This window comes from Anomaloglossus baeobatrachus, chromosome 5 (genome assembly GCF_048569485.1).
Source record: "Anomaloglossus baeobatrachus isolate aAnoBae1 chromosome 5, aAnoBae1.hap1, whole genome shotgun sequence".
Taxonomy (NCBI): domain Eukaryota; kingdom Metazoa; phylum Chordata; class Amphibia; order Anura; family Aromobatidae; genus Anomaloglossus; species Anomaloglossus baeobatrachus.
Window position 1 is genome coordinate 58,884,280 of NC_134357.1, and position 15,020 is coordinate 58,899,299.

The following is a 15,020-nucleotide window of genomic DNA, read 5'->3' on the forward strand; positions in this document are numbered from 1 at the left end:
CAAGTGGAGCTGGAGCCAGATGGGGCATGGATACGCCCGCCTGTCATTGACCCAAAGTACCGGTGTTTCTTAAGACTGAAATGCGACTTCAGTCAAGGAGCAGCATTTCTGTTGATGCGCAATAAGGCACATTTCACTAAGGAAAGGTGCTGAATTCGATGTGTGGCGCGTGTCATGTCCCACGACTTGGGAATTATTCAATGTTTTCATTGCTGTGTATTGCCTTTCTGTCGCTAGGCAGAAGCTTTGACTTTCCTTGTGTTTTGTCCCTTCCTCGTCCCTGTAGCTCTGTGATGTCGGCATTCCCCGCCCTTCTTCTGCATATAGTGTTTTGAACCAGTCATCTTACGGTACTTTCACACTACGTTATGAACATGCGTCTTGAACGTTTCTGTAACGCACAAACAAATCCAGTGCAAATGCGTTTTTATTTCAATGCATTTGCAATGGACTCACGTCAACATGCATTCACATGCGTTTGCGTGCGGTACAGTCAGGATCCGTTGACTTGCAGTATTTAAACTTTTTTCAAAAACGCTACTTGTAGCGTTTTTAACCTGCGTCCAAATACTGCAAGTCACCGGATCCTGACTGTACCGTACGCAAACGCATGTGAACGGTGGTATACTGATAGAAAGGATCCAGTTTGCTCTACTGAGCATGCTCAGAAAACAGCCTGGCGTGATCACAGAGTCTCTCTCTCCCCTCTCTCACCCCCCTCTCTCTCTCTTCTCTCTCACCCTTTTTCTCTCTTCTCTCTCCTTTCTCTCCCCCCTCTCTCTTTTCTCACACCCCCCTCTCTCCCTCTTCTCTCTCCTCTCTCTTCTCTCCTTTCTCCCCCCCCTCTCCTCTCTCTCTCTACCCCCTCTCTCCTCTCCCTTCCCCCTCCCTCCCCTCTTTCCCTCTCTCTCTCTCTCTGTCTCCTCTCTCTCTCTTCTCTCTCTTCTCTCCTTTCTCCCCCCCTCTCCCCCCCCCCCTCACCCTTCCACAGGGCGTGTGCATTTGGAGGCTGTCAGGACGAGTTCCACTGACTCCCGATCACATGACTCCAATGCCCGCCCATAAACTGAAAGTGAAAGGATCTTGTAAAATAACACTTGCGTTTGCATGCTTTCAACAGGATCCAGTCATATGCGGTTTGCGTTTTTCTGACGTCCGTCAAAAAAAACGTAGTGTGAAAATACCCTTACATGTAAAATGCTGTCTGCTCTCTGAGAAAATCACTCTTTTTGCCTGAGATTCATCATTAATACAAGATTTTCAGTTAAACATTCATCTTTTCCTGGAGTCTTCTTGCATTGAGATTGTGACTGAATTAAACTATCCGAGGAACCGATATGAACGTGAATACGGTTAATACGAGTACCCGAAGAAAACGATGAGTTCAGGCGCAATCACATCCTACGTATTCGTGAGTCAGAATAGTGTGTGCCCTTAATAAATTTGACAGATTGTACTAAAGTGAAAACTTCATGAAGACGGGTCTACACAACACCAGTCTTAATAAATTAGCCTGTAGAAAAAAGATCAGCTGGCTATATTCTAAAAAGAACTTGTTGACCATTTTAAGTCTAAAACCCCTATAGAAATGGAGAACCCCTTTAAGTGTCAGTATTTTATAATGTCATGTAACAATACAGAGTCTGTCACCAGGTTTATGCTGCCCAGTCTGGGCAAGGGGAAAATAAAGAAGAAATATTGGGCATGATCTTGATAATACATATCCTAATATGTACACAGCTCCCATGCAGACGTATGCGACTCTATAGTCACAGATTACACCACTGTTGTGTTACACCGCTGACTCCATCCACAATTCTTACTGACATATGGAAGAAAGTCACACAAGACCGCAAGGTCAGACTACACACAGGGTTTTTCATGGAGACACATATGTCCACATACAAGCTGTATACATAAAAGGTTGTGTATAATCAGACTATATGTAAAAATGCTTCATTTTTTTATATTAGATGCATTGAAGCCAAAGAAAACAATTTTTTTAAGTGTATACATTTTTGTAAATTAATGTGGTAGTAAAAAGAGATGAGCAAATAAAGTCCTAAGATCATGGTGAAGAGAGAGATGGGAGTCCTGCGAGCTGCCTACTTCCTGTTGGCACCGGCGGGTCCTCTTTCGATTACTTGGCCTGGCGCGATGTCGTGTGTACGTCACTCTGCAATGATGACATTGTGCCAGGCCGGCAAATCAAAACAGGACCTGGAGATGCCACCAAGGAGAAGGTGGGTCACAAGACGCGGATTGCTGACCTTGCCGCTGGATCAGGTCCTGGGAATTGATCGCTCATGTCTAGTATCAATCATGTAATGCACATCCTGCATGACACCTGGTGTACGCTTTCATACTGACCTCTGCGTTGATAAATCGGATTTCTGCCAGCGTTCGTAATAAGCCTCTCTCGTCACTGAATAATTCTGGTCTTGGCTTTGCAGATTCCAGCTCTGAATTCCTTCCTTCCTCCACCGAGCTGGGGGCTGGACTTTTATTTTGTGCTAATTAAGAAATAAAACAATCAAGACTGAACCCAAGCAATTCAGGTAAGAAAGGGCAAATTAAAGGGTAGGGGTCAGTCGGTGCGGCGGTGAAGTGGCTGGTCTCATGAGGCTGAAACTCCAGGCTAGGCCACACTGATTGGTTCTATCCTTATCATATCATTGTATATTCTAGTTTTTAAAGAGTAATTTCACTTAAGAACAACTTTATTTCAGGATGTTAAAATAGTACTTGTCTCTAAAGTCTTTCTTCATGGGCAGCATTTGTCCCAAAAAATATCAGTATTGATCATGCCATGGCTACTGATACCTGCTGAGATACATGTGTACTACTGTAGGCAGGTATCGTGCCTCCATCCCATTCTAATGACTGGACCAGATGCATGATACTTGCCGATCGCCTTCGTGTGGCGTATATTAGTAGATGGAGTGTAATCACCTCTCGCTGAGGAAGTAAGCTGAGCAGTACTAAGGGTCATTTACAGAGAGATTATTGTGTACGGACGCACGTTTCACAATAATCCTTCCATGTAAATAAAGTGCTGATCATCTGATGAATGAGAAAAACGGTCGATCATGGGACGAAAAAAGCTTTTGCACTGCGCAAAGATCATTGTTTTGTGTAATCAAGATTCATGCGGCCGATAAATATGGCAGCCTATGCGCATTGATCTGTTATAGATCGCTCAGTGCGCATCGTTTACTTTCACCTGCCTGGGGAAACAGTCTATTAAAACACCGCCGATCAGTAAACGTTTACTGATTGGCAGTCATTTAGGGCCTGTGTAAATGGACCCCAACCTGAGATGTATCAAGACAAGCATTGAATCTAGGTGAAGAGAGGTAATTATTCCCCTATACTCTGCCCTGGTCAGTCCCCACCTGGAATACTGTGTACAGTTCTGGGCGCCCCAATTCAAGAAAGACATCGATATATTGCAGCAAGTCCAAAAAAGAGCAACCAATATGGTAGAAGGTCTGCAAACCATGTCATAGGAATAACGGCTAAAAGAACTAGGGATGTTTAGCTTGCAAAAGAGAAGGCTGAGAGGAGACTTAATAGTGGTCTACAAATATCTGAAAGGCAGTCACAGTGCAGAGGGAACTACCCAATTCTCATTAGCACAAGGAAGTACAAGAAGCAATGGGATGAAACTAAAAGGAAAGAGATTCAGATTAGACATTAGGAAAAACTTTCTGACAGTGAGGAGGGCAGTCAGTGAGTGGAGCAGACGACCACAGGAGGTGGTGAGGACAGTCAGAGAGTGGAAAAGGCAACCACGGGAGGCGGTGAGGGCAATCAGAGAGTGGAACAGGCTACCACAGGAGGTAGTGAGGGAAGTCAGAGAGTGGAACAGGCTACCAAGGAGTAGTGAGATTAGTCAGAGAGTGGAACAGGCTACCATAGGAGGTAGTGAGGGAAGTTAGAGAGTGGAACAGGCTACCACAGGAGTAGTGAGATTAGTCAGAGAGTGGAACAGGCTACCACAGGAGGTAGTGAGGACAGTCAGAGAGTGGAACAGGCAACTATGGGAGGTAGTGAGGGCAGTCAGGAAATGTAACAAGTGAACACAGGAGGTGGTGAGGACAGTCAGAGAGTGGAAAAGGCAACCACGGGAGGCGGTGAGGGCAATCAGAGAGTGGAACAGGCTACCACAGGAGGTAGTGAGATTAGTCAGAGAGTGGAACAGGCTACCACAGGAGGTAGTGAGGGAAGTCAGAGAGTGGAACAGGCTACCACAGGAGTAGTGAGATTAGTCAGAGAGTGGAAAAGGCAACCACGGGAGGCGGTGAGGGCAATCAGAGAGTGGAACAGGCTACCACAGGAGGTAGTGAGATTAGTCAGAGAGTGGAACAGGCTACCACAGGAGGTAGTGAGGGAAGTCAGAGAGTGGAACAGGCTACCACAGGAGTAGTGAGATTAGTCAGAGAGTGGAACAGGCTACCACAGGAGGTAGTGAGGGAAGTCAGAGAGTGGAACAGGCTACCACAGGAGTAGTGAGATTAGTCAGAGAGTGGAACAGGCTACCACGGGAGGTAGTGAGAGAAGTCAGAGAGTGGAACAGGCGAACACAGGAGGTAGTGAGTTCTCCATCAATGGAAATCTTCAAGTGGAAACTGGATAAACATATAAGCTGGGATGATTTAGGAAAACCTGCAGTCACAGGGGGTTGGACTCGATGGCCCTTGAGGTCCCTTCCAACTTTACCATTCTATGATTCTTAATACGAGTTGCTGTAAAGTCAACCCAAATTGCATTTTGGAAGCTGTTCACACCTACGTCCTAAAAGGCTAAACCACCTAACTTCTCTCCCTCTCTAAGTAGGACCCCTAATATGACTCTGCCAAAATGTCAGCACCCCAATACACATACTTAGCTGATGTCATATTTTAGCATGTCCTACCAGGGCTGCATCATATCTACATGGAAATCTGATATTTCTTAAAAAAAGAGAATTTTGTTTACTTACCGTAAATTCTTTTTCTTATAGTTCCGTATTGGGAGACCCAGACAATGGGTGTTTAGCTTCTGCCTCCGGAGGACACACAAAGTACTACACTTAAAAGTGTAGCTCCTCTCTCTGAGCTTATACACTCCCTGGAGAACCAGATCTAGCCAGTTTAGTGCAAAAGCTGAAGGAGAATAGCCACCCACAAGTAAAACAGAGCAAGAACCGGAACAACTGGAGACTCTGTCCACGACAACAGCCGGTGATAACACGCGGAACAAGAAATTGCCAACAGGGAGGGAGCTGGGTCTCCCAATACGGAACTATAAGAAAAAGAATTTACGGTAAGTAAACAAAATTCTCTTTTTCTTTATTGTTCCTATGGGAGACCCAGACAATGGGATGTCTCAAAGCAGTCCATGGGTGGAAATAAACAGAAAAACTAAAAAGTAGGCAGAGCCTAACTTCACAAATGGGCGACAGCCGCCTGAAGGATGCGTCTGCCCAAGCTCGCATCTGCCGAAGCATGAGCATGCACTTGGTAGTGCTTTGAAAAGGTATGCAGGCTAGTCCAAGTGGCAGCCTGACAGACTTGTTGAGCCGTAGCCTGGTGCCTGAAAGCCCAAGAGGCACCAACAGCTCTGGTCGAGTGTGCCTTGATCCCCGGCGGGGGAGGCACCTGAGAACACTGGTAGGCATCCGAAATGGTCGACCTAATCCAACGGGCTAAGGTCAGCTTAGAAGCAGAGAGGCCCTTGCGCCGACCTGTGGTTAGCACAAAAAGAGAGGTGCAACGCCTAAGAGCAGCGGTGCGAGAAACATAGATCCGGAGAGCACGCACCAGATCCAGAGTATGCAACGCTTTTTCAAAGCGATGAACAGGAGCCGGACCAAAGGAAGGTAGGGTAATGTCCTGGTTAAGATGGAAAGGAGAGACCACCTTAGGAAGAAAGTCCGGAGTCGGATGGAGAACCACCTTATCTTGATGAAAAACCAAAAAAGGTGACTCCGAAGAGAGCGCAGCCAAATCGGAGACTCTCCTGAGGGAAGTTATGGCCACTAGAAAGACCACTTTCTGTGAAAGACGAGACAAAGAAACCTCCCTAAGAGGCTCAAAGGGGGGTTTCTGCAAAACCGTGAGAACCAAATTGAGGTCCCAGGGGTCCAAGGGCCGCCGGTAAGGTGGAATGATGTGAGATGCGCCCTGCATGAAGGTGCGGACCTGAGCCAGCCGGGCGATACGCCGCTGGAACAGCACTGACAGAGCCGAGACTTGTCCCTTGAGAGAGTTGAGGGACAGTCCCAGCTGCAGACCGGACTGTAGAAAGGACAGAAGGGTCGGCAAGGAAAAAGGCCAAGGAGGATGGCCGGAAGAGCGACACCAGGACAGGAAAATTTTCCAAGTCCTGTGATAGATCTTGGCGGAGGAAGACTTACGGGCCCGAGTCATAGTGGAGATGACTTCAGGAGGGATACCAGAAGCCGTCAAGATCCAGGACTCAAGAGCCACGCCGTCAATCTGAGAGCCGCAGAATTCTGGCGGAAAAACGGACCTTGTGAGAGAAGGTCTGGACGGTCCGGAAGATGCCACGGCACCTCTACGGACAGATGGAGCAGGTCTGGGTACCAAGCTCACCTGGGCCAGTCCGGAGCAATGAGGATGACTCGACGGCCCTCCATTCTGATCTTGCGCAGGACTCTGGGTAAGAGAGCTAGAGGGGGAAACACGTAGGACAGACGAAACTGGGACCAGTCTTGAACCAGAGCGTCCACGGCGAATGCCTGAGGATCGTGGGAGCGAGCCACGTAAACGGGAACTTTGTTGTTGTGACGGGATGCCATTAGGTCCACGTCCGGAGTGCCCCATTTGCGGCAGATTGACTGACAACTGCCGGGTGCAGGGACCACTCGCCACTGTCCACGGTTTGACGGCTGAGATAATCTGCCTCCCAGTTTTCCACGCCTGGAATGTGGACTGCGGATATGGTGGACTTGGAGTCCTCCGCCCATTGAAGGATGCGTTGTACCTCCAACATTGCCAGGCGGCTGCGTGTCCCGCCTTGGTGATTGATGTAGGCAACCGCTGTCGCGTTGTCTGACTGGACTCGGATGTGCTTGCCCGCCAACAGGTGGTGAAAAGCTAGGAGAGCCAGAAGCACGGCTCTGGTTTCCAGCACATTGATCGAAAGGGCTGACTCGGACGGAGTCCAAGTGCCCTGCGCTCGGTGGTGGAGACATACCGCTCCCCAGCCGGATAGACTGGCATCCGTGGTGAGGATCACCCAGGACGGGGCCAGAAAGGAGCGCCCCTGAGACAGAGAGAGGGGCCGAAGCCACCACTTAAGAGAGCTCCTGGTCTGTGGCGACAGAGCCACTAACCTGTGCAAGGAGGAAGGCCGCTTGTCCCAACAGCGGAGAATGTCCAGCTGCAGGGGACGCAGATGGAACTGGGCAAAGGGAACAGCCTCCATTGACGCCACCATCTGACCCAGCACCTGCATTAGGCGCCTGAGGGAATGACGGCGGGGCCTCAGCAGAGAGCGCACCGCCAGTTGGAGGGACTGCTGTTTGACTAAGGGCAACTCCACAAGTGCCGGCAGAGTCTCGAACTGCATCCCTAGGTACGTGAGACTCTGGGTCGGAGTCAGAGTGGATTTGGGAAGATTGACAAGCCACCCGAATTGGGCTAGAGTGGCGAGAGTGAGCGAGACACTCCGCTGACAGTCCGCGCTGGATGAAGCCTTGACTAGAAGGTCGTCCAGGTAAGGAATCACTGCCAACCCCTGGAGGTGCAGAACCGCAATCACTGCTGCCATGACCTTGGTAAATACCCGAGGGGCCGTGGCTAACCCGAAGGGGAGAGCCACGAATTGGAAATGTTCCTCTCCGATTGCAAAACGTAGCCAACGCTGGTGTGAAACTGCAATTGGCACATGCAGATAGGCATCTCTGATGTCGATGGATGCCAGGAAATCCCCTTGGGTCATTGAGGCAATGACTGATCGCAGAGACTCCATGCGAAAATGCCGCACCTGAACATGCTTGTTGAGAAGCTTGAGATCCAGGATGGGCCGGAAGGAACCGTCCTTTTTGGGGACTAGGAAGAGATTTGAGTAGAAACCTCTGAACCGTTCCCGGGCGGGAACCGGTACAATTACTCCGTTGGCCTGCAAGGATGCCACGGCCTGAGAGAAGGCGGGGAGTTGACAGAAAAAATCTGTTTGGCGGGCCGATATCCAGCACCCACTGATCAGAGACGTGTTCAAACTACGCGTCGCCAAAGTGGGAGAGCCTGCCACCGAATAAGGATGTTGCTGGAGCGGGCAGATAGTCACGAAGACGCTGCCTTGGCGGCAGCACCTCCTGCGGTCTTTTGTGGATGCGCTTTTGGGCGCCAGTTGGATTTCTGGTCCTTGGCTGAGTTAGTAGACGAGGCCGAGGGCTTAGAGGACGACCAGTTGGAGGAACGAAAGGAACGAAACCTCGACTGATTCCTGCCCTGGACAGGTTTCCTGGTTTTGGTTTGTGGCATGGAAGTACTCTTCCCGCCAGTAGCTTCCTTAATAATTTCATCCAGCTGTTCATCGAACAGCCGGGACCCAGCAAAAGGGAGTCCAGCAAGGTACTTCTTTGAAGAGGCATCTGCCTTCCACTCTCGAAGCCACAAGATCCTGCGGATAGCGAGGGAATTAGCTGAAGCCACCGCAATGCGGTGAGAAGCCTCCAGCATGGCAGACATGACATAGGATGAAAAAGCTGAAGCTTGGGAAGTTAAGGTAACCATTTCGGGCATAGATTCCCTGGCGAGGGAATGCATCCCCTCTAGAGAAGCAGAGATGGCTTTGAGAGCCCACACTGCTGCAAAAGTCGGGGAGAACGAGGCCCCTGCCGCTTCATATACAGATTTGGCCAGAAGGTCAATCTGGCGGTCAGTGGAATCCTTAAGAGAGGTGCCATCAGCCACCGATACAACGGTCCGGGCTGAGAGTCTAGACACCGGGGGGTCTACCTTTGGGGAATGAGCCCACTCCTTGACCACCTCAGGTGGGAAGGGAAAACGGTCATCAGAACCACGCTTTGGGAAGCGTTTGTCAGGACAGGTCCTGGGCTTGGTCACAGCGGCCTGAAAACTGGAGTGGTTAAAGAACACACTCTTTGCCCTTTTAGGCGAGATAAACTGGTGCTTTTCTGCCAGAGAGGGTTGTTCCTCTGATACTGGCGGATTGAGATCCAGTACAGAATTAATGGACGCAATCAAATCACTAACAACAGTCACTTTCGGACAGATCAATGGGGTACATGGAGTTAACCTCCGAGCCCCCCGTAAAGGCATCCTCCTCGTCCTGCGAGTCAGCTCCTGAATCAGAGCCGCGGGACGAGGAAGGAGAGGGAACCCTGTGTCTCTTCTTAGAAGGACGGGGTCTGGGACCAGATGATGAATCCTCTGTGAGCTCCGGTCCTGAGAGACCCCTAGCAGCAGAGGCACCCTGTGAAGGGGGCTGATGCATATTCAGCAAAGTCCTGGACAGAAGTCCCATGGAGTCGGCAAAAGACTGGGAGATAGACCTAGAAAAGGATTCTACCCAAGCCGGGGGTTCAGCCACAGGAGCAGGAGCAGCCTGAGAGACCACTGGGAGTGAGACTCCATGCTGATGCACCGTCAGGTTAGAGCAGGCGTCACAATGTGGATAGGTGCTCGGTTCAGGCAGTAGGAGCTTACATGCAGCGCATACTGAATACAGCTTTGGAGCCTTGCTCCTCGTGTGAGACATGCTGCTGGAGTGGGGGCTCTGCGAGAGAATGACCCCCAGAGAGTATATACAGAGGTCCACAACCAGAGGTTGTGGCTTACCAGACCGCTGGAGCGGTGTTGTGTGCCCTCCAGATCCCGAAGCCCGGACCCCCAAGTACAGCACCTCAGCAGGGATGCTGCAGACCAGCGCTGCAATGACTGATCGCAGGGGGAACGCTGAGAAAATGGCCGCCGGAGCGAAGAGAGGGGGCGGGACTTGCTTGGGAGCGGGATCTCGAGGGTCATAGAGACCTACAGGGGAGGGGACATACACTGCAGTGAGGAGTGTCCCTCCCCTGTGCAGAACGGCCGCCGGGCGGAGCCGAGCCTGTCCCTCTGCATGAGTGACATGCGAGGGCAGAGAAACCGAAACTAGGCCTCCGGCGAAGCCGGGGCCTAAATTTGAGCGGTGCGGCCGGCGCGCAGGCACCATCGGCGCGGTTCTCAGGCGATAGCCAGAGAACCCGCCGGAAATGTCATAAAACACAATCAGCACACTCTCCAACAACAATAAAGTACAGGGACCCCCAATATATAAACGCCTCAGGTACTTAGCTTGCTGAAACGCAGGGTTCCAAGTCCCTGGGGATGAGTGCTCCGGTCCAGCAGGATCCTGAAGGGCTGCGGATAGAGACAGGTCTCCTGCCAAGCATGGAGAACCGTGCTGGCTCCCACTTCAAGCCAGAGCCCAGGAGGGATGGTGAAGGAGCGCGGCATGTAAGGCTCCAGCCTTGGAATCAACCTTAACAACACCGCCGACACAGTGGGGTGAGAAGGGACATGCCGGGGGTCCAGACATGGACCCGCTTTTCTTCAAACTCTTTCCAAAAATCAAAAATCAGATGAGAATGCATGTGTGGATGTATGCCTCCTGAACACAAAGCGATAAACTGGCTAGATCTGGTTCTCCAGGGGGTGTATAAGCTCAGAGGGAGGAGCTACACTTTTAAGTGTAGTACTTTGTGTGTCCTCCGGAGGCAGAAGCTAAACACCCATTGTCTGGGTCTCCCATAGGAACGATAAAGAAAAAACAAATTCTCTGTTTTTTTTGTTTTTTAAATCCACAAACAAAAAACAACAAAAAAACAAAACAAAACAACAAAGTGTCTGTAAAGGGTAAGCTATAAAAAAAACAAAAAAGAGAATTTTGTTTACTTACTGTAAATTCTTTTTCTTATAGTTCCGTAATGGGAGACCCAGACCATGGGGTGTATAGCTTCTGCCTCCGGAGGACACACAAAGTACTACACTAAAAAGTGTAGCCCCTCCCTCCGAGCATATACACCCCCTGGATAACCAAATATAGCCAGTTTAGTGCAAAAGCTGAAGGAGAGTAGCCACCCACAAGTAGAGATAGAGCAAGAACCGGAACAACCGGAGCCTCTGTCTACAACAACAGCCGGTGATAACACGCGGAACAAGAAACTGCCAACAGGCAACAGGGAGGGTGCTGGGTCTCCCATTACGGAACTATAAGAAAAAGAATTTACGGTAAGTAAACAAAATTCTCTTTTTCTTTATCGTTACTATGGGAGACCCAGACATTGGGACGTCTCAAAGCAGTCCATGGGTGGGAATAAACAGAAAACTGAGAAGTAGGCGAAACCTAACTTCGCAAATGGGCGACAGCCGCCTGAAGGGTGCGTCTGCCCAAGCTCGCATTTGCCGAAGCATGAGCATGCATTTGGTAGTGCTTCGAAAAGGCATGCAGACTAGTCCAAGTGGCAGTCTGACAGACCTGCTGAGCCGTAGCCTGGTGCCTGAAACCCAAGAGGCACCGACAGCTCTGGTCGAGTGTGCCTTGATCCCCGGCGGGGGAGGCACTCGAGTACACTGGTAGGCATCGGAAATGGCCGACCCAATCCAACGAGCTAGGGTCGGCTTAGGAGCCGAGAGGCCCTTACGCCGACCTGTGGTCAGCACAAAAAGAGAGGTGCACCGCCTAAGAACAGCGGTGCGAGACACATAGATCCGGAGCGCCCGCACCAGATCCAGAGTATGCAACGCTTTTTCAAAGCGATGAACAGGAGCCGGACAAAAGGAAGGCAGGGAAATGTCCTGGTTAAGGTGGAAGGAGAAACCACGTTAGGGAGGAAGTCCGGAGTCGGACGGAGAACCACCTTGTTTTGATGAAAAACCAAAAAAAAGGTGACTCCGAAGAGAGTGCAGCCAAATCAGAGACTCTCCTGAGGGAAGTTATGGCCACTAGAAAGACCACTTTCTGTGAAAGACGAGACAAAGAAACCTCCCTAAGAGGCTCAAAGGGGGTTTCTGCAAGGCCGTGAGGACCAGATTAAGGTCCCAGGGATCCAAAGGCCGCCGGTAAGGCGGAATGATGTGAGATGCGCCCTGTATGAAGGAGCGCACCTGAGCCAGCCGGGCGATACGCCGCTGGAACAACATTGGCCGAGCCGAGACCTGTCCCTTGAGGGAACTGATGGATAGTCCTAGCTGCAGACCGGGCTGTAGAAGGGACAGGAGGGTCGGCAAGGAAAAAGGCCAAGAAGCATGGCCGGAAGGGTGACACCAGGACAGGAAAATTCTCCAGGTCCTGTGATAGATTTTGGCCAAGGAATACTTCCAAGCCCGAGTCATAGTGGAGATGACTTCAGGAGGAATGCCTGAAGCCGTCAGGATCCAGGACTCAAGAGCCACGCCGTCAATCTGAGAGCCGCAGAATTCTGGCGGAAAGACGGACCTTGTGAGAGAAGGTCTGGACGGTCCGGGAGATGCCACAGCACCTCAACGGACAGATGGAGCAGGTCAGGGTACCAAGCTCGCCTGGGCCAGTCTGGAGCAATGAGAATGACCCGACGGTCCTCCATGCTGATCTTGCGCAGGACTCTGGGCAAGAGCTAGAGGGTGAAACACGTAAGACAGACGAAACTGGGACCAATCTTGAACCAGCGCGTCTGCTGCAAAGGCCTGAGGATCGTGGGAGCGAAGATCCACTTCCGGAGTGCCCCAAGTGCGGCAGATTGACCGAAACACTGCCGGATGCAGAGCCCACTCGCCGCTGTCCACGGTTTGACGGCTGAGATAATCTGCCTCCCAGTTTTCCACGCCTGGGTTGTGGATTGCGGATGTGGTGAACCTGGAATCCTCCGTCCACTGAAGGATGCGTTGAACCTCCAACGTTGCCAGGTGGCTGAGTGTCACGCCCTGGTGGTTGATGTAGGCAACCGCTGTGGCGTTGTCTGACTGGACTCGAATGTGCTTGCCCGCCAACTTGGTGAAAGGCCAAGAGAGCTAGAAGCACAGCTCTGATTTCCAGCACATTGATCGAGAGGGCTGATTCGGACGGAGTCCAAGTGCCCTGCGCTCTGTGGTGGAGATATACTGCTCCCCAGCCGGATAGACTGGCATCCGTGGTGAGGATCACCCAGGACGGGGCCAGGAAGGAGCGTCCCTGAAGAGAGAGGAGCCGAAGCCACCACTGAAGGGAGCCCCTGGTCTGTGGCGACAAAGCCACTAACCTGTGCAAGGAGGAAGTCCGCTTGTCCCAACAGCGGAGAATGTCCAGCTGCAGAGGACGCAGATGGAACTGGGCAAGGGAACCGCTTCCATTGACGCCACCATCTGACCCAGCACCTGCATTAGGTGCCTGATGGAATGACGGCGGGGCCTCAGCAAAGAGCGCACCGCTAGTGAAGGGACTGCTGTTTGACTAAGGGCAGCTTCACAAGTGCCGGCAGAGTCTCGAATTGCATCCCTAGGTACGTGAGCTTTTGGGTCGGAGTCAGAGTGGACTTGGGAAAAAGACAAGCCACCCGAATTGGACTAGAGTGGCGAGAGTGAGCGAAGCACTCCGCTGACGGTCTGCACTGGATGAAGCCTTGACTAGAAGGCCATCCAGGAAAAGGGATGCCAACCCTTGGAGGTGCAGAACCGCAACCACAGCTGCCATGACCCTGATGAATACTCGAGGGGCCGTAGCTAACCCGAAGGGAAGAGCCACGAATCGAAAATGTTCCTCTCTGATTGCAAAACGTAGCCAACGCTGGTGTGAAACTGCAATTGGCACATGCAGATAGACATCTCTGATGTCGAGGATGCAAGGAATCTCCTTGGGTCATTGAGGCAATGACTGATCGGAGAGACTCCATGCGAAAATGCCGCACCTGAACATGCTTGTTGAGAAGCCTGAGATCCAGGATGGGCCGGAAGGAACAGTCCCTTTAGGGGACTAGGAAGAGATTTGAGTAGAAACCTCTGAACCGTTCCCAGGCGGGAACCGGTACAATTACTCCGTTGGCCTGCAAGGATGCCACGGCCTGAGAGAAGGCGGCGGCCTTGAAGCAGGGGGGAGTTGACAGAAAAAAATCTGTTTGGCGGGCTGGATAGAATTCTATCCTGTAGCCGTGGGAGATGATATCCCGCACCCACTGATCGGAGACGTGTTGAAACCACATGTCGCCAAGCGGGAGAGCCTGCCACCGACCAAGGACGTTGCTGGCGCGGCCAGATAGTCAAGAGGAGGCTGCCTTAGTGGCAGCAGCTCCTGCGATCTTCTGAGGACGCGGCTTCGTGCGCCAGTTGGGTTTTTGGTCCTTGGCTGAGTTAGTGGACGAGGCCGAGGGCTTAGAGAACGACCAGTTGGAGGAACGAAAGGAACGAAACCTCGACTGGTTCCTGCCCTGGACAGGTTCCTGGATTTGGTTTGTGGCATGGAAGTACTCTTCCCGCCAGTAGCTTCCTGAATAATTTCATCCAGTTGTTCACCGAACAGCCTGGGCCCAGCAAATGGGAGCCCAGCAAGGGACTTCTTTGAAGAAGCGTCTGCCTTCCACTCTCGAAGCCACAAGATCCTGTGGATAGCGAGAGAATTGGCCGAAGCCACTGCAGTGCGGAGCCTCCAGCATGGCAGACATGGCATAGGATGGAAAGGCTGAAGCCTGGAAGTTAAGGCAACCATCTTGGGCATAGAGTCCCTGGTGAGGGAATGCATCTCCTCTAGAGAAGCAGAGATGGCTTTGAAAGGCCACACTGCTGCAAAAGATCGGGAGAACGAGGCCCTTGCCGCCTCATATACAGATGGCGGTCAGTGGAATCCTTAAGAAAGTTGCCATCAGCCACTGATACAACTTTCCGGGCTGAGAGTCTAGACACCGGAGGGTCTACCTTTGGTGAATGAGCCCACTCCTTGACCACCTCTGGTGGAAATGGAAAACGGTAATCAGAACCACGCTTTGGGAAGCGTCTGTCAGGACAGGCTCTGGGCTTGGTCACAGTGGCCTGAAAACTGGAGTGGTTAAGGAACACACT

The 15,020-nt window shown here is 51.4% G+C and overlaps 1 protein-coding gene across 2 annotated transcripts in view; it reads right to left on the reverse strand.

The window, feature by feature from the left end:
- CFAP46 (cilia and flagella associated protein 46) overlaps positions 1–15,020 on the reverse strand; it is a 370,852-nt gene that overhangs the window by 264,557 nt on the left and 91,275 nt on the right. For both annotated transcript variants that reach the window (XM_075348545.1, XM_075348544.1), the window contains exon 17: positions 2,371–2,513. In XM_075348545.1, the coding sequence (XP_075204660.1) occupies positions 2,371–2,513 (143 nt within the window). The remainder of the gene's footprint in view (positions 1–2,370; positions 2,514–15,020) is intronic.